Source organism: Phalacrocorax carbo, chromosome 1 (genome assembly GCF_963921805.1).
Source record: "Phalacrocorax carbo chromosome 1, bPhaCar2.1, whole genome shotgun sequence".
Taxonomy (NCBI): domain Eukaryota; kingdom Metazoa; phylum Chordata; class Aves; order Suliformes; family Phalacrocoracidae; genus Phalacrocorax; species Phalacrocorax carbo.
The window spans coordinates 85695260-85718598 of NC_087513.1; the positions used below are offsets into that span (position 1 = coordinate 85695260).

At 42.6% G+C, this 23339-nt stretch overlaps 2 protein-coding genes across 4 annotated transcripts in view; one reads left to right on the forward strand and one right to left on the reverse strand.

Moving 5' to 3' along the window:
- Window positions 1-8721, forward strand: part of CLCN1 (chloride voltage-gated channel 1) — a 55463-nt gene extending 46742 nt beyond the window's left edge. The window contains exons 17-24 of the mRNA XM_064442076.1: window positions 92-225; window positions 743-969; window positions 1091-1196; window positions 2857-2939; window positions 3695-3733; window positions 4381-4485; window positions 6395-6481; window positions 6958-8721. Of these exons, the coding sequence (XP_064298146.1) occupies window positions 92-225; window positions 743-969; window positions 1091-1196; window positions 2857-2939; window positions 3695-3733; window positions 4381-4485; window positions 6395-6481; window positions 6958-7356 (1180 nt within the window). The 3' untranslated portion in view covers window positions 7357-8721. The remainder of the gene's footprint in view (window positions 1-91; window positions 226-742; window positions 970-1090; window positions 1197-2856; window positions 2940-3694; window positions 3734-4380; window positions 4486-6394; window positions 6482-6957) is intronic.
- An 11425-nt stretch (window positions 8722-20146) lies between these two features.
- The window catches only part of FAM131B (family with sequence similarity 131 member B), a 31697-nt gene continuing 28504 nt past the window's right edge, over window positions 20147-23339 (reverse strand). For 2 of the 3 annotated variants that reach the window (XM_064464151.1, XM_064464141.1), the window contains one exon: window positions 20147-23000. In XM_064464151.1, the coding sequence (XP_064320221.1) occupies window positions 22462-23000 (539 nt within the window). In that variant the 3' untranslated portion in view covers window positions 20147-22461. The remainder of the gene's footprint in view (window positions 23001-23339) is intronic. The other variant, XR_010374993.1, reaches the window with a different exon arrangement.

Consider the following 23339-nt stretch of genomic DNA (forward strand, 5'->3'; position numbering starts at 1 on the left):
GAAGTGATCATTTATATATTTTTGTAAGGAATTCACCTGCTAGACATTTTTAATATACTAACTCTTGCCCTTATTGTCCATAAATTCACAGCAAATACAATATCTTTGTTGAGGATATTATGGTCCAAGATGTGAAATTTGTCTCCTCCAACTGTAAATACCGAGACTTGCAAACTCTACTCCAAAGCACCACTGTTAAGACTTTGCCTTTGGTGGACTCACCAGGTAAGCAATGTGCAAGAAACTGGTACTTCTGAAGACTTTCTCAGCTTAAAGAGCCAAAGAAACTAGCTTTCAAATTACATGCTGTGAAGGAGTGTGACACGCTACATAAAAAATCATCCTAAAAATCTTCCGTTATGGATGATGTATGACAGAAGGCTGTTTCAGCTGGTCAGACAGGTAAGCTGGAGTGTGGGCGGTGAAGCAGATATAGCAGGTAAGGGAGGTGTGTGAGAAGTTTGTGGACTGAACTCTGACAACAGGGAGGGATCTTGTGTACGTAAAGAGCCTGCTTCTGGTGTGGTGCTAAGGAGTGGCACAAGTCAGGGATGGTAAGATTCCCACAGCCCCACAGTGTATTAGCAGCAACTAGCAAGGCTGGCCAATGACTCTTGTATAGCTCTAGATAGTACGAGACTGAGCACTTTGAAGAGGTTGGAGGAAGGAAGGGGCAGTGTGTGGCAAGGGACATTCAAAACCTTGAAGTGGCTCAATGGCCTCCCTGCTCTGTGTTACGCAGAGACCATGATCCTTCTGGGGTCTGTAGAGCGATCTGAACTGCAGGCTCTCCTCCAGAGACATATAAGCCCAGAACGACGACGGCTCCTCAACAGAGAAATGCAGCAGAAGCTGTCTGAGGCACCCTATGATGGGCACCGCAAGGGACCGTGGGCAACCCTGCCAAAGCTGAAGCATGAATCTTTTGCTTATGTTGACGAGGATGAGGATACAGATGAGAAGGGAGAGGTGAGGGACAGAAGTGGAGACACTACAACACAGAGACTGCTTAAGAAGCAGTAAGGCATTTGGAGAGGCTGAGAATGAATAGACACAGGGTTGACTTCATTTTCTCTCCTTTCCGTAACAGCTGCCTCGGCCTCCAAGTCCCACTCCCAGCTACCCAGAGGAGCCCAATGGCCCAACAAGTCCTCTTAAACAAATGCCTGAAACTTTGGAGCCACAGCAACTCCCAGGTATGGTAACTTCTGGCATGCCTCAGCCACATCCTAGCTAGCTTGTGGAAGTTTTCATGCTAACTGTGTGTATGTGCCTCTGCTGTTCCTGTATTAAAGGTACTTTTTTAATGCACCTCAACATCAGTGTAATGTAGCTGAAAATGTCTTCTGTTTGTGAACATTCAGAGAGCACGGCAAAAGTCGGCCCACTCAGGCTGGTCTCTCTCTGTCAGTACTCCCCATTCCGTCCTTTGCAATAACATCTCATTGGACTTTTTCTGGAGAGTGTGCATGGAAGGGTCCCATCTCTTGCCTCCTTCATCCTGTGAATGAATTTCCCTGAGAAAAGCAGCCTGAGAGCTAAACACCTCTACTTGTTTCTTGAGTAGCTTAGGCTGTTGCTCAGCCATCTCCAAAACTAAACAGCTCCTCCTTGGACACACATCTCTCTGATACAGCTACGTTAATATGATTGGCAAATACTGATGTATTGGATTCTTTGTGTGCCACCCCATCCTATATTCGCTTTGCTTCCAAGACTGTACTCTTAGCTCATTTCTGATTTGTATATCATGTATATTTGATGCAAGATGGTGGCTTTTTTTCCTTCATGTGTGTTGAAATATGCAGAGAGTGAGCAAGCACAGATGTGTAGCCCAATCACGAGAAAGAATACAGGAGGTACGGCTCTGGCTCATGCTTTTAGGCACCCAAAGGTTAGCATGTAACATAGCATATAGCACATTCTAGTTCCTTAACACCACTTATGTATGACTAAACCTCTAAGGCATAGGAAAATCCACTTTATGCTTCCAGGGTAGTAGAGTGATGGGACAACCATCCACCTCTCTAACCAAATCGGAAAAAGAATCACATCAAAACAAAGACAGTGTGTGGGATGTTTTATGTGAACCTAGTACTGAGTGATCCAGGAGTGACAAGAGGAAGTGGAGCAGGGGTGACTTCACGAGGCTTTCCCTGCCATAATCTTTAGTTTGGCTCATAGCTGTCATTGTTTCAGACTAACCTTCCTCCACAGCCTTGTTCACAACAGCACCAAACAGTATCTCCTCCTCATTGCTAATTTCTGACTGTCCCGCCTGGGAGAATAATTCTGCAGTCTTTTTTCATTCCCACCATTACACTGCTGGCACAACCCATGGACTCCTCAACCCCTTTGTACCTGTCACATCCAGGCTGTTGGTATGTTTTCTCTTTGAAGTAATTTCCAAATTCTCACCTTCCCTTTCCACACTCATCCTCCAAACAACATTTTCTTTGTGGGCTGCATAAACCTCTAGTTATATCAGTTTATGCCTTGTATCAGATTGTTTGCTGTGTTCGTAGTTTTGCTTCTGGTTTGTTGCTTTTTTGTTGGTTTTTTTTTTCTTCAGGGACCCTGATCCATGAATATTATCTATTCTCTGCAAGGGCTACTTTGTAATCCTCTTCTTGAAGAAAAGATATTGCATGGGAATATTTATTCCGGCATGTCCCAGGCACCATCTTACAAATTGAATGCTAGACTGTGACTAGTTCAGCCCTGTCATACACCATCTATTATGTCCTTCATATTATTTTCCAGCCTGCCTTGGGCAAGGAGATGGGCATGGGACTTTGTATTTTTGTCTCTCACTTGTTCTTCTCTCTTATCCATGTATTTGTTTTCATCCTTCAGGCAATTTCAGGAGTCTGAGGCAACTGATCCAGCAGCTCTTGTACCATTACAACCGTCCACTCGAAACAGAGAGTGCCATCCAGGTTAGGGATACAGAGAGCCAAGTAGTACCTTGAAGAGGAAAGGGAATGCAATAGAAATAGAACCTACTACTCATAATCATTCAGCATTTGGCCAAAGTGTGGGCATGCTTATGGTCCTGAACTCTCACAGCATCAGTGGGGAACTCTTTCCAAGGAGAAAGGGTGTGGTTACTGTAAAGGAGTGTGCATCTTCCTAAAGAGCCATCTATGCTCAGGTGTCAAGGCTACCATCATGACTGAGTGTGGGCATGTATTTCTCAGTGAATAACTTAATGCTATTTTGGCTAACCTGGAATAAAATGCAATTCTATGCCATTTGGCAAACAGTTTTGGCCAGAAAAAAAAAAAGAAAAAAATGCTTTTGCCTTGTACTATGTTAGACGTCCTTGGGTATCTGACATATCTGGGGGGTGATGGATATCATACAGAGTCTATGGGAGACCCATCCATTCGAGGGCAGTGGTTGGACCCCATATGGGATATCCAAGAGCATCTAAATCAGTACTAGATGACCATGTTTAGGCACCTAAATTGCTCCACTAACAATCCACAGTCAATCTTCATTGTCAAGGGAAGCACAGCAAGTGCAGAGTACACCTTATAATGTATGAGTACAAAGAAAATCTAAACACTCAATAAAATACTATTTGGAACAAAAAGGAGACCACATGGGGTGAGGAGGCTGTGCAAATTTTTCCTTTCTGTGTGCTGTGAAACTCTGGGTTCTTTGTCCTGAACAGTGTTTTCTCCTACAGGAGCCAGTGGAAGTTGTTGACACAATGAGGCCAGAAGAGGTAAGACTGGGTGCAAAAAGGGAGTGAGGTTAATCGAGTGCTTCTTTTGCCCATTTCCTATTACTTGCAATACTCTGACAACCTCAGTGATTGCCACGTAAAGCCATAGCTAAAGCCATTTTCTTCTTAGAGTTGCAAAGTGGGCAAGTTTCACCCAATAAGAGAAGAGATGGTCCTGCTAGATGTGCTGAGTAAGGCTCTGACTAACCTGATCTAGCTTTGAAGTCAGCCCTGCTGTGAGCAGGGTTTTGGACTAGAGACCTCCACAGGTACCTCCTCATGTAAATAGTTTTGTGGGTCCATATTGTTCCCTCAGTCTTTACACAAAGGAACTATTATCTTGCAATGACAAGGGGAAGATGCACTCAGAAAGGAAAGCTAAAATGTTCACTCCCTCTTTAAGCAGGAAGGGGCAAAACCTCACCTTCTCAGAAAACCTCTGATGTACTAGAATTGCTGTTTCCATAGGGACTTTACATCTGGCAAGGAAGGGATGAGAAACCCTGAGGGGTGTGATATAATGGGCAAGATGAATGATCTACATAGGAAGGAAAAATCATTTACAGGAGAATGGGACTAGTCTGGGTACACAAAACAGCAACACTGCTGATTACTGTAACAGTGATTCTTCTCCTTCCCTGTGTCAGATACATGCTTGGGAACAGGAGGAGCTGAACAAGAATGTGTGCTTTGACAGCTGCCGCATAGACCCTTCACCTTTCCAATTGGTGGAGAGAACTTCCCTGCACAAGGTGGGTACAGATGTCTCTCTGGGGCATACACTGTTTTTTTCCACCCTATCTATCATCGCAAGTCTAGTCTATGACTTATTTCTTCTCCTTGTCTTTACCTACAACTACTGTCACCAGCTACTTCCACATCCAGCTACAGAAGTCAGTTTGTTCCTATAACCTTCTGCATGTAATCCAATCTCCTGCAAAGTGAAAGGCTACATGATAAGAAGTCTGAATACATTTATTAAAATATCTTTTGGACACCACATAGGATTTCCCAGCCACTGCATTAACAGAAGCATTGTATGCCTTGCTGCTGGGGGCATTACACTGAGATTTACACTCTGCTTTGTCAGTGTGCCACACTGCAATGAGTAGTACTGGATTTCTCAGGGTGTTTCTGTGATGGTGTAGAGTCTGCCTCACTGCATGAGAAGAGTTGTTTGAAACCACCTTATATCATAGGCTTTTCACTGAACTGAAGCACAAGGAAAGAGGAAGCTAGATCATACAATTTCTAGAGTTAGCATGGGATGGCTGGGGATAAAAGCAATCATTTTATTTTGGGAGTAAGAGAGGACTGGGCTTTCATTCAGTGGAAAGGGAAAGTAGTCTACTGAAGCAAAAGTGCACAGTGCATGTTTTCATCAATATTCATCTAATGTGAACAGTCAGCATATGCCCTGCACGAAATTAATTAATTACTGTTATCAGAGGGGTAAGATCTCAGCCTTGAGCAAAATAAGAACAGGTTAGCATATACTTAAGATGAGTTTGACATTTTCTAAAGGGCTGGCTAAAGTAGTCTGAAAACCATTAGTGTTTATCTTTGAGAATATAGGGGTTACAAGGAATTATACCTTAATACTGCAAACAGGGAAAGTTTCATATCTCTCATAAAAAGGAGCAAATGAGGAACTCTGAAATAACAGACAAGTCAACTTGGATGCAGAAAAATGCAGGAATAAATAACCAAACTATGAGATATGCATAGTTAGAGCTAAATGTGAGACTACTGACAATGGCAAGAAAATCACAGCTCATCGTGATCAAGTTGTGTTTAACCAGTCTGATTTTCTTTTACATTAGGGTAAAAATGTCTTGTTCCTGAGAAATGAGATTTCTCCCTAGTTTACACTTGAACATGACATTCAATATCTCATGTGATGTTAAAAAGAAAGGCAAACACCAGCTGTGAAAGAATGACGTCATGTAAGGCCATAGGTAAAGTCCAGTTAGAGCTCAGCTTAAAGAACCTGAAGGTTCAAAATACCCCACAGATGAGCACTGAGAATGCTGAAAGCTTTAGAAAGCCTGATCTATGAAGAACAGCAAAATAATGAGGTATATTTAGGCTGAAGAAAAGAAGATTGATAGCAGTCTGATAGCTGTCCTTTTAAGAAGGCTTTGTAAGAGAAAAGGAATAACTTGTTCTCCATGTTCCCATTGCACTAGATAAGCTGTAACAAGCTTAAGTTTTGGCACGAAATATTCTGGAACAGGAAAAAAGAAATCTTCTAGTGTTAAGGAAAGCACTGGAATCAACAACCTAAGCAGGTTCTGACTTTGCATATTACTACATGACAGCTTAATTTCCAACACCAAAATGAAATAGGATCTGCATAAGCCCCCAAATACACAGGGTGTTGCATGTGAATCTCTGTTTGCCAGATGCAGGACAGGAGTGACCTTGAGAATGTGCTCTCCATCATCAACACTCTCCCAATTATGGCTCCACTGCAGAATGACCAAAGTATTTGCTAGCTACAAAAGGGGAAGGGAAGAGGTAGTTTCTCACTGGGATGACTGCAGACTTGTACACTTTTGTGATTCTCATTTCTATATCCCAAGTCCCAGTTCTAACAGCAAGTATCATGTTACTAGTTTCCAAAGTCCCTGACATGGTCTTTTGTGGTTTTGCTCCTAGACGCATACATTGTTCTCATTACTGGGACTCAGCCATGCTTATGTAACCAGTATGGGGAAACTGAGGGGAGTATTGGCTTTGGAAGAGGTAAGTACGGATCCTTTAATCTCCTCCTAATCAACTACAAATGCCCTGTGGATCATTCCAATAACTTACAGGTGCTGGAGAATCCAGCTGGGAATATATATAACTCTGACTGCTACATTTTCAATCCAGTGTTGAATTCTGAGTCAACCCTTTGGAAGCCATGTAGAGGAACGGATGACTATTTCAGAGGAGGCAGCAGCTGTGGTTTACAGGGATGTTAGATGGTTCGCCCTATTCATGAATGTAGGGCTCTTAACTGAGCGGCTACTGCTGTCTCTGAAAGTGGTGTGGAATTTGTTATTTACCGTGGAATGAAAAGTTACACCAGTGTAAAAGATGATCTCCACAGGCCCCAGAGGTAGAGATGTGACTCTATTCGTGATCCCTTACTCTGGCGAGTAGATGAACTCCTGCTGGGTAGGGCCGGTCACCTTCCCTTTCATCCATTTTTTTCTCAACTTTTTCTCTTCTCATAGCTTCAGAAGGCAATAGAGGGCTCCACACGCTCTGGGGTTCGCCTCCGCCCGCCCCTTGCCAGTTTCCGCGATACCAACAGGAATTCCATCAGCAGTAAGAACATCAGCCAAGACACTCAGGTGTGGAGCCGGCAGGACAACTGCATGGTGGCAGCACAGCAAGCAGCAGACTTGGGCACAGAGAGCCCACTGCCTCCCTGTTCGCACTCATCACAGCCCTCGCACTTGCATGAAGAGGGGGAAGGCCTGTGCTCCACTTATGCCACTGATACTGAGTTGGAAGAGATGGAGCTAACAGGGCCAGTTGCTGAAAACATCTCAGACATCCTCAAGGACATCTGCCTACACTCCACTGACCTAGACGAGGATGAAGATGAGGATGAGGATGTTGCCTTATAGCTGGTGTGGGGGGAATAGTCCATTACACTCTTCAGTTGAGCCAGTCTTCTTGTGTTTGCTCCTCAAAGAGAAGCTTTTAGTTGTTCTTTGCAATCCCCACAGAGGATTGATTCAGCTGGGAGAAGGGGCATGGGAATGACCCTTTCTACTGCTGCTTTCTTTCTGTGCAAAGACTTTTAGGCTGTTGGACTATATGGGTGTGTGCAAGAGTCAGACGTGGACTGCGAGGTGGCTAAGAGCAGGCTTATAGTGCTTAGGCTTCTGCCATGTCTCTATAACATGGCAAAAGTGTTTGTAACAGGACATGAATACTGCTCAACACAGTCAGTATGCCACATGGCCAGCCTGCCATGTAGAAAGTGGAGAAGAAACAGCTTTTCTCATTTTCCATTGGTGTCATCAGTCACACCTGGCCTGCATGCACCAGTGTAAACACAGCCAGACCTCCAGCCTAGAAGCATATTGCTGCTTCTGACTACAATCCTGTCCATGTTGCTGCAGCTCCTTTTCATTAACTCTTATCTTGCAACACCACCCCCCCCAAACATTCCCATGTAGAACATTTTTCCTCTTTCTCAGTTTTTACTCTGGGATTTTCCTGGATGGGGGTGCAGTTAGGAGCTTCTCCTCTGTTCTTTAGCTGAGCCGTGCCCTACAAACAGGTGGGAGGAAAATATTCGGCCTGTATCTCATGTCTTCAATTCAGCCAGGGCTCTAAGAAAAGTGCTGGAAGGGAGGAAAGCCTCTTTGGTTTCCTATCATCTAGGGAATTTTTAAATAGAATGGGAAAATCTTAAGTGGGGTATCCTCAGTGTTGGAGGGAGGGGAGTAAAACAGCATGTATGCACCTATATTTCAAGTACTTGTGTTTGTCTCTGAATCACTTTTCACAATTTTTACAAAGTTATAGTCTTAAAATATAACAACTCAAAAAAAATTATGGAGTGTTAGCAGACTGCCGAGAAATACAGCAGAGGGAAGCCACGTTTTCTACATTTTAACAACAGGTTTCGCTCTGAAAACGCCTGCTCTCTTTCCTGATAATTCTACCCTGCCTACTTTCCACATATTTCTGCATACCTCAGATCTGAGAATTCCAGCTCTCACTTTTGCCAGCTTGTCTCCATTGTGACTAACAGCAGAGACCTCAACCCTTGTCTGCAGCATCTCTCTCTATTCCAGTTCTAAATCTGGAGCAGATCTTGAGCTGTATCTTGCAAAAAGATGTCTTGTCAGTTTGTGTCATGCATGCAAAACCTTAGCATCCAAAGATAAGATGCTGCATTGTTTAACTCACTGTCCTTGTGAGATTTTCTCAGTAAACAGGCAGAATCAAATTCAGTGTATTCTGCAGCTTTCCTCTAACATTCTACACTTCTTTCTATCATATTTTTGATCCTAGCAGCCCATTGGATGTTTCCACTTACCAGCAACAGAGAAGAAATCCAGGCTCTAACAATATGTTCTTGGGGGTATTCTCCCAGAAGTTGGGCAACACGCCCCTTTCTGATATTAGTAAACCATTATCTAAGAGTGACCAGCTTCACCTTAAGAGGTGCTTTTCTATAAGGCCGTCTCAAGAGCAAGTCCAAAATATGGTTACCTCTAACATAGTGTCCCTAGGAAAATTCCCTCCTGGCTTTAATTCCAAGGATTGACCTTGCATCAATTCCTCTCTGATGCTGCTCATGGGTGGGGGAGTCTGTGACAAGCCTATAGTAGAGGGAAATCTCCCCAGCTAGTCTCTTGAAGAGGAAGAGATTTACTTTTGTTGTCTGGAATTCAGAGCCCACCAGCTCTGTATTGTCTTTGACACATGATCCCCCTCTGTACACTAACTGGGGACAGCCCTTCCCTGCCGAAGTGATCTTCAGCCCTGGGAGGGCCACCCTGTCCATGTGAGAAGACAGTGGTGATCTGAGGGCAAGTGTCTTGCGCACACCAGCTCCTTGCCTCCACCAGAGGGTGTGGCACATTTCTGGCTGCCAGACACCAGCACACAGCCTCTCTGCTACCTTTGTGTCACCCTCCCCTGTCCGCAGAGAAGAGGCAAAACAACTGCTATTTTTTGTCAAGGAATTGTGATAGTCCTTTAAATAAGCAGGGGAGAAAGGATATTCCTTTCAAAAACCCATAAATGTGCAGTGAGCGGCAACACTCTGAGACCAAATCTGATCTGAGGGCCCACACACCCAAGTCAGCCCTAGCCTTATTGCTGGCAAGTACATGTTTACATTTTGCAGCTTAGCCAAACACTTGCACTGAGACAGATGAGACAAGGAGAAACTTTGAGGCTGGAGTCAGTACACCTCCCCCTCCTCGCTCCTGAATACAGATACATGTTCTGCTCCAGTCCCACACCTCTCCTACAGTGTGTTACAGAAGAATAGGGATCTGACTGGCTGAGAAAGCAGATGGAGTCTAAATCAAAGCCAGAGCGTGTGAGTCATGATAGACAGATTGTGAGCTTGAGGAGATGAAGCTGGAACAAAAATTATGCACATGGATAGGCTTGGGGAGCTCAAAGTAAGACACAAGCTAACGGAGAAAGTTTCTTGAGGTTTGTCACCTGAGGGTACAAGAGCACACAGATGTGTCCGCACATGCACACATATCTTTCCATTCCTATTACCTTTAGATGTCCTAGAATTACCATGAGGAGCTGGACTGTGCTCTGTGGCAAAGCAGAAAGGTGGGTGTAACTGCTGTTCTTTGGAGGCATTACTCAAGACCCATTCCAGGTATGCCCCCACCCTTCAAGCAGAAGCAGCATTCATCTGCACCACTTTCTCACCTGGGAAAAGTTATGGATACATGAATGTGTATAAGGAGCCAGGAGGGGCCAAAAAAAAATATACTGCAAAGATGGTTTGCAATAGCTGAAGATGTTTCCATCTCCAATTCACCAATGAAATCTTCACTGAGCTGATGCCAAGTACTTTAGTAGGTGTGAAATGTGGAGTAAGCTGACACTGAACCTTTGTCAAGAGAACTCTAAGCTTGCACCCTCTTTGGCAATCCCAGTATGCCCCTTCAAAGTTTAAACTTGAAACCTTTGCCCAGCAAACAAAGTCACATTGATCTGTCACTCTAAAACCTGCATCTCTTATCCTATCCAAGTAGCACAGACTTGGCTACCTACACACAAAAATAATTTTTTCCCCATCCCAAAATAGCCCCAGAATTTGTATCAGCACTGATGCCTTCCTATTGAGCTAGAAAGTAAAATCTCAGATCTGCCCCCAAAAATCAAAGCCCAAGCCTTGAGGAACAAGAAGCTCTGAGGCTGTTTTGAACCACAGAAGCTTGTTTTTCTCCTAAACAGCATGTGCAGTTGCTTAGAATCATGGTTTTGGGCAGAGATTCATGTCACACCAAGCTTGTCACTACCACTCAAAGCACTAAAATAGAGCTGATCTTGTTCAGCATTTTCAACTCCAAGCACCTGCTGAACTACATTTGGTACCCAACGTATAAGAAAATACTCTGAGAAGAACATGATAGTGAAAAATCTCCGTCAGAGCACAAAACTCTGGGAAACCACCACCACCACCACCACCACAAATATTAAAAAATCCTTTGACCTTTTATCATCAAGATAAATATAGTCTTAATCTCAACTAATTGCCAGTTTACTGACATTAGGTTAATGAAGTTACCTATTCAATTTTAATCTAGCAAAAAATTTGAACTTTTCCTTTACACAGCATTTAAAGGTGAAAGCAGAAGTCTTGTTTTTAAACTCACCAATATAAAGAACTGGAAAAAAAAGGAAGAATTCAGATTGACAAGACAACAGATAGGGTTTTGGGTAGTTATGACAAGGCTAAGAGACTTGGTCATGATTCAGATGAAGGAGAAACACGTGGAGTTGGACTACTGGACAACCAGAAAAATTTGCCTGGAAAGTGTAACCTTTTTTGGTTGGCAAATTATTTCAGACAAAACAAAACATACAGTTTGCTAACCCTATGGACAAAACCAGCTAGTACAGGCAGGAATAGGGAGGCAGACAGAATCAAGAGTTCATAAAAAATAACTTCTCCCCCTCTCCCCAGGTATGTTAACGCTGTATAGAAGTATGTGTTTTGTGGCCAAAGAGTACAAGACAGGGCAATACTCAGCTGAGCAAGTAAAGATCTCTCTTTGCCAAATTAATCCAACCCCAGGAAGGATATAATTAAAAACACACTATTAAAAATACTGTCACAACAATCACCAAGTTGTTCGTGGCCACATAAGCAAGGATCTGAGCACAGCTCCCATTATAATTTAATCAACACTGAAGACCCATAACTAATATTTCCACCAAATACAAAAGCCAAGCCTGACCATTAGTTTTCTCAAATCAAGAAAAACATTTTTTTTTATCTTAAGCCATGTGATACAAAACTATATGGCTTTATTTGTGGGAGGCAAGCTTAAACTGGTTCTAATCATAAACTGCAGGCTCTCAGTTGTGCCCCCCCACCCCCCCTTACTGGACAGACAACGCTGTGCACATGTATTCACACACACACATCACCTTTTCAAATCTCGGGTGTGCAATAGTAAATAGCTCTGCAGTTGGGTTGCCTATGCTTTGAGCCACATCTCCTCCTCCCTCAGCTTGCTGGAAGTCAGTAAGCCCTGATGCAGCCTCACAGTGCTAAAGACACTACTGTGGATGCTGTTGGGATTAGTCTGATAGGTAAATGAAGCCAGTCTCAGCCAAACCTGTTACTAGTTCAAGCACTGGCCTTTCAAATCAGCATTTGCTCACATCCCAGCTGCTTGTGCAAACATCTTGTGCTTTGTAGTAAAACCAATTGCTGAAACATAGCTCGCTAACTTGAAGATTGCACCTGATACGAAAGACAAAGTATGTTGAGGAAAAGTCCAGTAGCAAATTTATAAAGAAAATAGAATGTGGAGAAATGAAAACATGAATTGCCTGCTTTATATGAACAACAATCTAAAAGCTGCTAATATCTGGCTATTTACTGAATACCTACTTACTTAGTTTGAAGAACAGAAGGTAAAAATACAAGACTACTAAGATATATTCAGAATTAAAGTCACACAAACTTGTGTTAGAAGCTTTTTCAATTTTTCCACACAGAAACAAGTGCAAAAGAGAGTAATGGAAGGTTATGAGGAAACATTTGCCAAAAAATATTAATCTGCCTTTTTTTCCTTCCCAAATTTCCATAGTGCACTTAAGCAAATGGGCTGTGAAAAGAAATGGGAGTTGAGAGATGTTTGGATTATGACCAAACATGTCACAAAACCTTATGCTTAAATGAAATTTGAAGTTTCTCTGGCACAGAGATACAAACTGTCTGAGGGACTGTGTAGAAAATACCCTTGCAGCTGTCAAAGTGCAGAGCCAGTGAGGTGTGCAGCAAGAATGGTCTTATGCCCTTTTTTTTTTACTATTTTCATTAATGACTTGAAACAGGAAGTAACATGTGAGAGCTTGTAAGACAGTAACATGAGAGAAACATGGTAGATTTGCCATGTAGTCTAAACAGAGAAATAAGCAGAAAGTGGAGATCAGAGACTGTGCAGATACCACAGAATGAGGTTCATGTTGAGTCTAAGCAGCTAAATCCAGAGAAGATGTATTTAACTGAGGCCTAAATGTAGGCTAGTATGATGGTAAAAGAGTTCTGTTAGGTGTAGCACTCAGCAGCTGGGTACCACCTTTGTAGCATAATGTAGAATTAAGTAAAAGAAATTTTTCCTATGCAGAGGTATGACTTCCAGGCTCAGAGACATGTAATTTCCCATGGACTCAGGTCTTAAACACATGTGGAATAACTGATTTCATTTGGCACACTACATTTAAAAAAAACCCCAAAACAGTGACAATTTAGAGGCCATTTGGGGAAGAAAAAAAAGAAAACTAGGAATGAGTACTAGGGGACTTACAGGATTGACAAAAAACCCTGAAAACCTAAAGAAGTTAAATATGTGTATCTTCTGTAAGTCACAATTAATTATATGAACATAATTAAGTAGACCTACATACCAAGGGGTGGGTGGGAATCTATTCAGAAGCAAAGGCAGGTAAACTGGAAGGAAGCAGGTTAACTTCAAATAGAACACAGAAAGCAAAGACCAGCTAAATAGCCCTGATTGACTGTGAAATATACTATGCCTTAAGCAGGGCAAGTGACACTGCTTAGCCCCTGTAAGAACCAGTGTAAAAGTGCAAGTATCTTCACAACGAAATAGATATCTTTTATATCTAGAGCTTAGAATTCCTATATGGTGAACAAAGCACTACTGGATCTGGCCTAATGTCCTAAATCAGAAGCAGATGATACCACGGTGTTGGAAGTGCAGAGATGCTCCTTTCCCTCTGGGTCAACCGGTTCCCCAATCTGCTATGAGGACTGAAAAGCACCGATTTAAAATTGAGATGTGAAACCAGAGTCTTGCTACCCAGTGTCAGTGCCTTTTACAACCCCAGCATCAGACTTCTCTTTCTCTCCTAATATGCTGTTGTGAAACTTCTGTCCAACTCCGTACCAGATCTGTCTGCATGTCACCAATATGAGGAAAAGGCTTGTATGTATCATCCAGGAAATGCTGTTTCAGCAGAACCGGAAAACTCACTCTACGCTAAACTAGAGGGTCCCGTCAATGTGATGCTGTTTATCATCAAATCTGCCACAATGGCCTGGGATTTGTGTCATGGCAGGACAGGTATACACAAGATTTTAGCCCTGTATAGTCAATATGTGATGTTCTTATAATCTTAATGAAAAACAGTGTATCATTTATTTCCTACTCTGGGATGCTTCCACAAGCCACCGTGGATCTTTTTCAATGTCCTCCATCCGACTACCTCATTGAGAGTCACCCCCTCTTCCTAGGATCCACCTTCCTCAGACGCAACTCCCCTGGAACCAGTCCCACAGAAATAAAACACTTCCACCAGCCAGGACAGCAAGACCACATTCTGTTTAATAACAACTCCATAAAGGACTGTACATGCTATTTTGAGCTACCTCCCCTCCTTTACTGTGGTAGCTGCCACATACAGGCATGGAGGTGTATAGTGCCATTCCTAAGTCTATATGTAGTGTGTGTATGTGTATGTATGTGGTTGTACATGTATGTATTTATATATATATATATCTTTGTAGAAGTGTTATCTCATAAGTCACATTATCAAAACATGCGAAGTATATCCAACAAAAATTTTCAGGCAAACGTGTTTTGGAGCTGGAAGACCAAAGGCAAATCAGACTCATTTTAGTTATTAAGGGCTATGTGGGACAAGGTAAGGATGAAAGCTTTCAATAGTGGGTCCCTTTCCCTTTTTGTTTTACTTCCATTCAGTACTTTCCCCCCAAACATCAATGCACCCCTGTAAACACTAGCTTGAAAGAATACATATTATCACCATGCAGCCTTCCCCTATGGAAAATGTGTACAGGCTTAGGGAAGCTCTTTAAAATTGCTTTGTAGCCACCTCTGTTATCCCATGCACTTATGCCAAAGCAGTTTCAGACACTGAGAATACAACATTTGAAGACCCAAGCCTTTAGTTACTTTTAAACATGCTTCATTAATCCATTCCACATGCCACCCATAAGACTCCCATCCACCACCCTAGTACCTCCCAAATCCTCAGTCTGTACCCTCCCATATCTGAAAAGAGCTTAAACAAGAGAAATCCTATTCCCTGTAAAACTACTTTTGTGTCCCAATTTTATAGCGTAGGGAATCTCAGAGACCTCCAATCATGCACAATATCCACAAAGCAGAGAAGAAAAACTGAAGCCAAACAAGAATATATACCTGCAAAGGAGCTTTTAGCTTGCTACATGGCTCACACATGCAGTATCTGAAAAGAAGGGAAGTCTACCTGTATGTGCCTCTTCAGAGCTTGGCAGAGCTCTGGAAGAGGGTTCTGAACCTTTTGACCTCCAACTCATTACTGGATTCCCATGCCCAATGAAAATTAATCCAGAAGGCCAGTGAATTTGAACTAGATGCCTTTATCTTATTAGAAGAAAATCTTGTGCACAATCTTGTCTCCATAATGGAGAAAAGCCTTTTTAGATGTTTTTGTCTTGCTAGCAAGGACATTTGATCCCTTATGGGAAAGCAAAAACAAGACTAGGTGTCAGAAAGCATTTTACATGTTACCAGTCAAAGGAGATGATGAAGATCCTCAGTAGCATTCTTTCCACAGAACACTGCAACCCCTCTCTTCCTAGAAGACAGCAGCTCCTACTCATCAGTAGGTAAAACCTGCCCATGGCAGGGGGGTGGAACTAGATGATCTTTAAGGTCCCTTCCAACCAAAAGCATTCTATGATTCTATGATATCTGCATTGAGAACATTCTTGAACAAGTCTCTACAGTCTTAGTAAACATACTCTTTCTCAGAGAGTCCTGCCCTACTAAATCTTTCCTCTTTCCAACAATGTGCCTCTACACTGGAAAAATATATCACATATTTTCTTTTGTGCAGACCAACACTGACAATCTTAGAGCTGCTCTTGATTTCTGAGGAAAATATAACACTTCGTTCTGCCTATGCTGGGAAAAAATGTCAATGAAAGGATGCAAATAGACCTTAATGTTCTAACTGCAGGTCTTCCATGTCCATTTGTTAACATAACAATTTGTCTTCTTCTATACCCCAGCCAATTCATGAAGCTGGCCGTGCTGCTGAGAGAGTGCAGTGTCCCTAACAGTCTTGCCTAGGCTCCATGACCTATTCTAAGACAAAGAGAGACATTGGTCTGGCACCAATGTCCAGCTGTTCTTTTCTGCTCCTGTGCACATTCACTACTACTTAGCCTGGGAAAAGCCTATGACACAAAAGAGGCACCTGCTGTTGACTTTATTTATAGCTTGCATTCATATTTGAGATTGTTTTAATGACTGTAGGCTGTGCTACACATACATTTAATTCTAATAGGCACTGCTTTAGTCACATTTTCCCTGTTTATTTTTCCTTTCCCTGAGCCATGGCATAGAAATCTTTCCCTGTCAGATTGCTACAGGAGAGGGGAATCAAAGATTAAACTGTTACCTATTTATATTTTTCTAGATGTAAGGGCACCAGCTGCTGATAATCTCTGTATTATAATGCTTTTTTATTTTCTTTTCCTTTTTCTTTTAGAAAAAGTCAAACAGTCAGTTTAATGGAAATGCCAGATTGTTTAGAGCTGTTTAAACAAGGAACACAGGAAGTTCCATCCGGGAGAAATTAGAAGGAAGAGCTTAGACTATGCCAGTGTTGCTCTGCTGTCCACAACATTTAGAGGTGGATTTATTTTAGTCTGTTTCTCTTTCTAGGCAATTACCAATCCAACAGTTAAGGCAAACTGAGCTAAATTTAGATATTTGGGGTTTCCAATGACAACAGAACTCACATTAACTTCACTGGGACAATGACTAAGTTCTTATTTGGTGTATTTCTTATATGATTCCCCAGCAGAATTAAGCATATTGTGAACTGATTTATAAAGATTATTAAAAAGAAGCCAGTAGGTACCCAAATTCAGGGATGTCTCTTTCCTATCACTCTGTCTTACAGGAAGATGTGTGGCTTCGACTAAGGAGTACCATAAGCTGCACCAGTCCTGGTGCTACAGCTTGTGTAGCAGTTCTATACCTGAGCCCATTCTGCCTGGAGTCTGCCATGAAGCTTCCTACCTGTGTTGTGTAAACATAAGACTTCCAGATTTTATTGATCTTTTTCCAAAGCCTTTCAATGTCTTTCCCTTTCTGGCTAGACTTCTCCTTGCTATTGCACAGAGCGCACATAGCTGTCCACAAGACTGTATTGTTGCACACTACCTTGCCTCACCACTGTATCTCATACTTCTGTCAAAAGAAGAGAACAGTTTCCTTTTCTCCAGTTCTATTCTCTGGACCTACAACTAGTATTTTTTAGTTGTAGTTGTACACAGTATATCATACACAGATTCTGCCTAGGTCCGAAATGCCATTCTGGCTCTCACACTAGATTGGAACTGGCTTAAAGATATGGATACACCTCACATCCAACAGCTGTGCTTTACTCCTGCACAAGGCTCTGCCCCTTGCAATTTCAGGAGAATTACCACCAGTATCCTTAGCTGCCATGGGGTGTAATCACTGAGTGCATATGAGATTTGTGCAGGTTAATTTTATTAATTCCATGCCAAGTTACTCATCTCCTCCTGCCCAATTGGAAGGTATTACCTCAAAGGAGCCTGTCAAAGGGGATGTAATCGTGAGGGAAATAACAGGGCTTTAAATAACAAAAACCAAATCACATAAGAGCATAGTAGAAATTCTATGGAAAACACTAGCGAAGGAAGGGGGGAATATATCCTCCCTGGTACCCCAGCTGGTTTTATTCTTCTCAGACAGATATTTCACTATCAGCTTAAGCCAATTTAATATTCTTCAACATGACCGTCTGCGCATTTCACCAGCCCGCAGCAATGCTTGCCTCACCAAGTGAAACAATACAAGGAGCTGATCCAAATGAAACCATTTTTTTGATAGGGGATTGGGTTAGTTTTCAATGGGGTCAGTTCCCAAGCAGCCAAATGAGTGTTAGCACTAGTGCTTCTTAGGCAGTAGACGTACACAGCTGGTGGTGATGGAAGAAAAGAGGTATGACAGCTCCTTTTAGGAGCTTAGACTGACCATAAAGATCCCATTTCAAAGTGCACTTCACAGTTTCCCTAGCCTGATATAAAGGCCAGCTGCTGAGAATAGTGCTTTCTCTCCCTCTGTTCACAGCTGTTCCCTCTTCACTTTTATAGTAGGGTAGAAGTGCATTGGCTTGCTGTGGGGTCAGCTGTGCATCAGCATCTGCACAAGGATTGTGGGAGGTGAGGGCACAGTGAGGGCAGAGGGCTGCCTTCTTCACAGCAGCTCATTATTTGATCAGCTTAGAGGTATGGTTAAACTCTGTTCTCTGCTGCAAGCCTATCATGAAAGGTGATGTTAAAGTTTTTAAGGGGGTAAAGCAAGTGGGTGACTAGTCAACAGCTTCCCAGAAAAAAATGAATTAGAGGCAGAGAAACTGAAAGAAGCAGACTGACTTCTCCATCCCAGAGCCTGAGGTAATGGAGTTGAAGAGAACTCACAAGGCTTGTAAAGAAAGATTTATATAAAAGAAAAACTTATAAAATAGTGTAACTGATCAGATATGAGCAATCATGGGAAAAGACCCAAGAGAGAATTTTTTTTGCAGTGTAATCTGTGATGTTTTTCAATTTGGGTCACTTGTGTTTAAGCTTTCATGTTCAGCACAATAACTTCAACAAAATCCTGCTGAAGACAAAGGCTGTGGGCTGGGGGAGAGGCAGGGAGAAATGGAAATCTTCTACCTGCACTGGTTCAAGAAAATCCAAAATGTTTACATACTGCAGCTGTGCTCTACAAAGGGTTTGTGTAAATTAATAGAAGGGCTTAGTTACTTAGTAACTGTAGGTCAGGGATACTGAGCTTACCTTTCCTTCTTATTTTCAGCCTCACAAATTCAATTTGGGCTCTGAGTATTTGGCTGGACTGTCTCCAACTCATCCCTCCTCACCAGGATAAAGGAACTGCAGGCCAAATTTTGCTCACAGAGCACCTGTGCCATCCGTATGCTTGAATAGGTGTAGCTATGTAATAACAGCTTTTCTGGGAAATGTACATTAGGTTCCAGGTCCCTCTCTCTGATATTGGATACACACAAGCAGCAGGCCTGTTACACAGGAAAAGGCCAGGTTATACAAACCATTTCCCACTTTCAAAGAGATTCAAACTGCCTTTTCCAGTTGAGCTCAGGTTGTTCTCTCATGTTGCAAGTGTTGATGGGCAGACCTGTTCTCTGCAGTCAAAATCCTGGCAACTGTAGAGGCAAATACTCTTTTGGATTCTGGAGATGTAATGGAAAATAGCCTTTTTCTTTTTTTGAGAAAAAGGCTGAAATTTTGTTATTCACAGAAAGTCAAGACCATTATGAAAAAAAATTTCTAGAATTTAGTAAACTTGGTAGCTTATGTAGTCTTCAAACCAGTCAGAATTCACAGAAAATGAGAGTCTATTTACAGGTTTCTAGAGATCAGGTTATGGAATTATATAGCAGGGTATAATTCTCTATCCCATTCCACAGAGGTTAGAAAATTCTAGATAGGTTTTCTTTTCCTATTGAACTCCATAGAATTTTCTATAAGGTCAATTTTTCTTTTCACACTTTTTCTCACGTAGAAAATTCCCTGCACCACTTACATGGAGATAATGCACATCTTTTAGACATCAATCAGACATCTTAGTAAATGTATCCCATGTTCACATGAAAAGAAAAAGAAGCCCTGGACAAGCTGACCCACTTGTCCCAATTCTGTAAACCACACAGAGGCATCATTCGAAGCTACTCTGAAAGTTACTGTAAACATCCAGATTGGTCTAGGAGAGGCACATGGGAACAAAATGGTTTGGAGAGAAAAAAAGCAACAAGCCACCCATATCTTCTCCCACAAAGGAACATAATCAACTATTTTTGTTTCCCTGAAGGCTGTTTTAAAAAAGAAATAAGAAAAGGTTAACACTTACCTATTAGTCATCTGCTGAGGTGCTCTTGGCACTTGCCCTGTCTCCCTGTTCTGGCTACTGTGATTTCTTAGGCCTTGCTCCATGGCTACACCCAAACCAGTTCAGGACAATGAGCTAGCACTGGCCCTGCAAGAACTGTAGGAGATCATCTCTATCAAGCTCTCCTGCCCAGGGGAGGCTAGAACCTGAATGTGTAAACATCTTTAAAGAGATATTGCAAGGTCATCATTCAGGAGAAGTGCCACCTCTTTAGGGAGATGTAAGCAAGCCCAAGCAAATGGGTAAAAAAGGTGGACACAAAAACTTTTATCTCTTACCTACACCATATTACCAGTCTTATTTAAATATCCCAAAGGTTTTTCCTTTAAAGGTGCAATGGAGAGGGAAGACAGATCTGCTTGAAGTGGACTTGGCTGGAAAGACTTGGGCATTCACAGAGGAGACCCTCTTCCTGCAGCTGCCTGTGTAAGTGAGAGAAAGCTGAGTGGGGTAAAGTTCTACCTGAGAGTCCCATTCGTACTTTTCATAATTGCTGGACATCGTCTGCTTTGCTTGCCAGGAACTGTGTGAACTCTGACATTTGATGATATTACTTCAGTCACATTTTATTCTCCTCAGACATTCTTCCCTGCAAATATGCTGGATCTCAACCTGAATCAGGAAAGAAGCATGTATCACTCCCCTGTCATCCAAAAAATACACCAAGCCTTAAGAGGAGGCAAAGAAGAGACAAATGTACCATGAACAGAGTAGATATGAGACAGAGTAAGTGAGAAGGAATTGCCCCTGGGACAGTATGGCAGTTCCCAGGCAAATTCCTTTCTCTAGCTCATCAGATCTAGCATCTGATCTAAACGCATGCTTTGCTGATGCTTTCTTGCAAGAGGTATTGCAATTAAAACTCAGCACTTGGGTAATCTCTGCTGGTTCTGTTCAGTCCTCTAGCAAAATTGACAGCCTTGTACAATTTTTTCTTTTGCTCTCTTTTATTTTCTGGTGAGAGCTTGAGAGGAGACAGCTTGTTCAATTTCCTTTCAAAACCACTCCCTGCCAAAAGGAGGTCTGTAGAAATATGGTGAGGAATTGCAAGAGTCCGAATACCCCCTGGTCAATGAACCATATTTAAAAAAAAAAAATATTGAACCCATACAAATAGGGAAAACTCCTGAAATCAGCTTTCTCCACTCCTAGAAAAGAGATGGGAGGGAAAAGAAACAGACCAAGTACTGAGCATCATTTACATTGCTTGGGGGTAGGAAAACAAAATAAGAAAATATAGGCAGGAAGAAGAAATAAACAGGAGGAGAACCCTTCCTCCCACCCCTTTTCCTCCAGCTACATTTGGCACTGCAGAAGAAGTGGCAGAAATGGGAAAGGTGCAGTATTTCTGTTAGGTGATGACTGGTGTACAGGCCTTTCCCACTATTAACTGCTTTGTTAGGAACACTTACCCAGCAATACAAAAAGGTTAAAAAAAGGGGGGGGGCAAAACCTGAAAACTCCAATGTAAACTGGATATCTGTGATCTCATAGCTGTACACATTGTTCCTGGATCTGCTACCTGCTCTCCCGGTCTCCCCATACTGCTGGCAAGGGAAAAGACAGAAGAATACAGCAGCAGCACCAAGATGGACGTGTTCTCAAGCCCCCTGCAAAAGTCAGCTTTTTATGACCGTCTCTGTAGCTGAAAATGTCCTCTCCACTGGCATTCAGTGCCCAATGCCAAAAGGACACACTACTCTTGCCAGCTACTGGGCAGGTAGAAATGTCAGAGAGAAACAAATAAATGAAAGATTAGAAAGAGACCAAAGCATGAATATCTGAGAGCAGGGTTAGATTCATATCTGCATCCATTCTTCATGCCACAGTAGAGCCATGCCCACAGAGCCACACCATCTGTCCTGCAGCACAGCCCATGCCCATGGAGTGCAGTTTGTATCCATCAAGCCTACAATTTCATATCAAGGTGCAATTGAGGATGTGGTTACACAGCGAATCTTTCATCTCAGTACAGTCTGTATTGAATACAGCCTTATCCTCTATATAAGCCAAAATCACAATACTAGTGCAATCTATATTTGTAAAGCCGTATCTTCATTTTAAACCAGTTTATATTCATATATTCTATCAAAGGGGACCATGTCCACAGAGCAATATCCATTCTGCCAGGATGGATTCTAGTCACATGGCTGCTCCCTATACCAAGCCTGTCTTATGAGCCACATCCCCAGTACCAGAAGAGTTTGTATCCACAGCCAAGACTTTGCATTAAAAAGATTTAGAAATGATTTACCAATCCAGATCTCTCCAAGCACCTCACGTCTTGCCCAGAGCAATGAAAATCAAAAATACGTGTCCATGGTGGAGGGGAAAAAGAGGTCTTCATGTGTCAATCACTTTGAGATTTCCTTTCGTTTAAAAAAATAATTAAATGTCAGGAACGGAAGGTTTGTCTGCTTGGAAGTATGGGGAGCTGGAGAGAAAAATCCCTGTCATGTCATGCCTTGACACCCCTTTCTTTGTTCAGCAGTGATGAGAACTTCACAGAAAGCATCAGTTGTTTGTTTCTCCCTCTTCCTCATCAAAGGACTGCACCCCAGAGGAGGTGACATCTGAGACTTTGCGGCTCAGTGCAGCATGTTCCATCTCCTCTCGAGGAGACAGTGATTCCAGGTCCCGGCACACTGCATCATCCTCCTCTGGAGAGGGCTTCTTGTTTAGGAGAGGAGCCTTCTCCAGCCGTGGGTTCCCCTCATCCTCAATGTGGTCCTCCATGTATGTGCTGGACTCAGCCCCACCCTGAGCAGTCTGCAGGGGCCACACATGGACCAGGCCTGTGCTCTGGATGAAGTTCTGCTCCTGCCGCTGTTGCTGCAGCTGTTGCTGCTGGAGAAAGCTGCTCTGAAACAAAATGCTTTCTTGAAGGTTCGTCTGGGACTCATCAAAATTCTGGCCTAAGTAGGAGCCAGTTGCAGGGGAAGCAATGAGGGACTGGTCACTGGTCTCCCAGGCATCGGACGAACCTAAGCAATACATGCCCTGTGAGACGTAGGAATGAGGCCAGCTGTCATACTGCGTCTGGGCCATATGCTCTGCAAGTGAAGGAGGGAAACAACACACAGTTAGACACACTCTCAAGGCCAAGCTGGTTCATTCAGATAGCTTGTGTGCCTGTGCATGACACCGTACGGTACAGGGTAAATAAATCCTTTAGAGGGAAGGAGGGTGATGAAAAAAGGCAGTTCTAGGCAGTAGGCAGATGAACTTGATTATACCCACAACTGACTGCAAGAGCTGGTAGCTTTCCACAGTTGTGCCTAAAAAAGGCAAAGGAACCAGGCTTTGGAGCCTCCCTGTTAAGGTTAGATTCCTTGGACAGCTCCAGAAATAGGTGATGCCTCTGCTAGATCCCAACCCCAAAAATTGAGGCT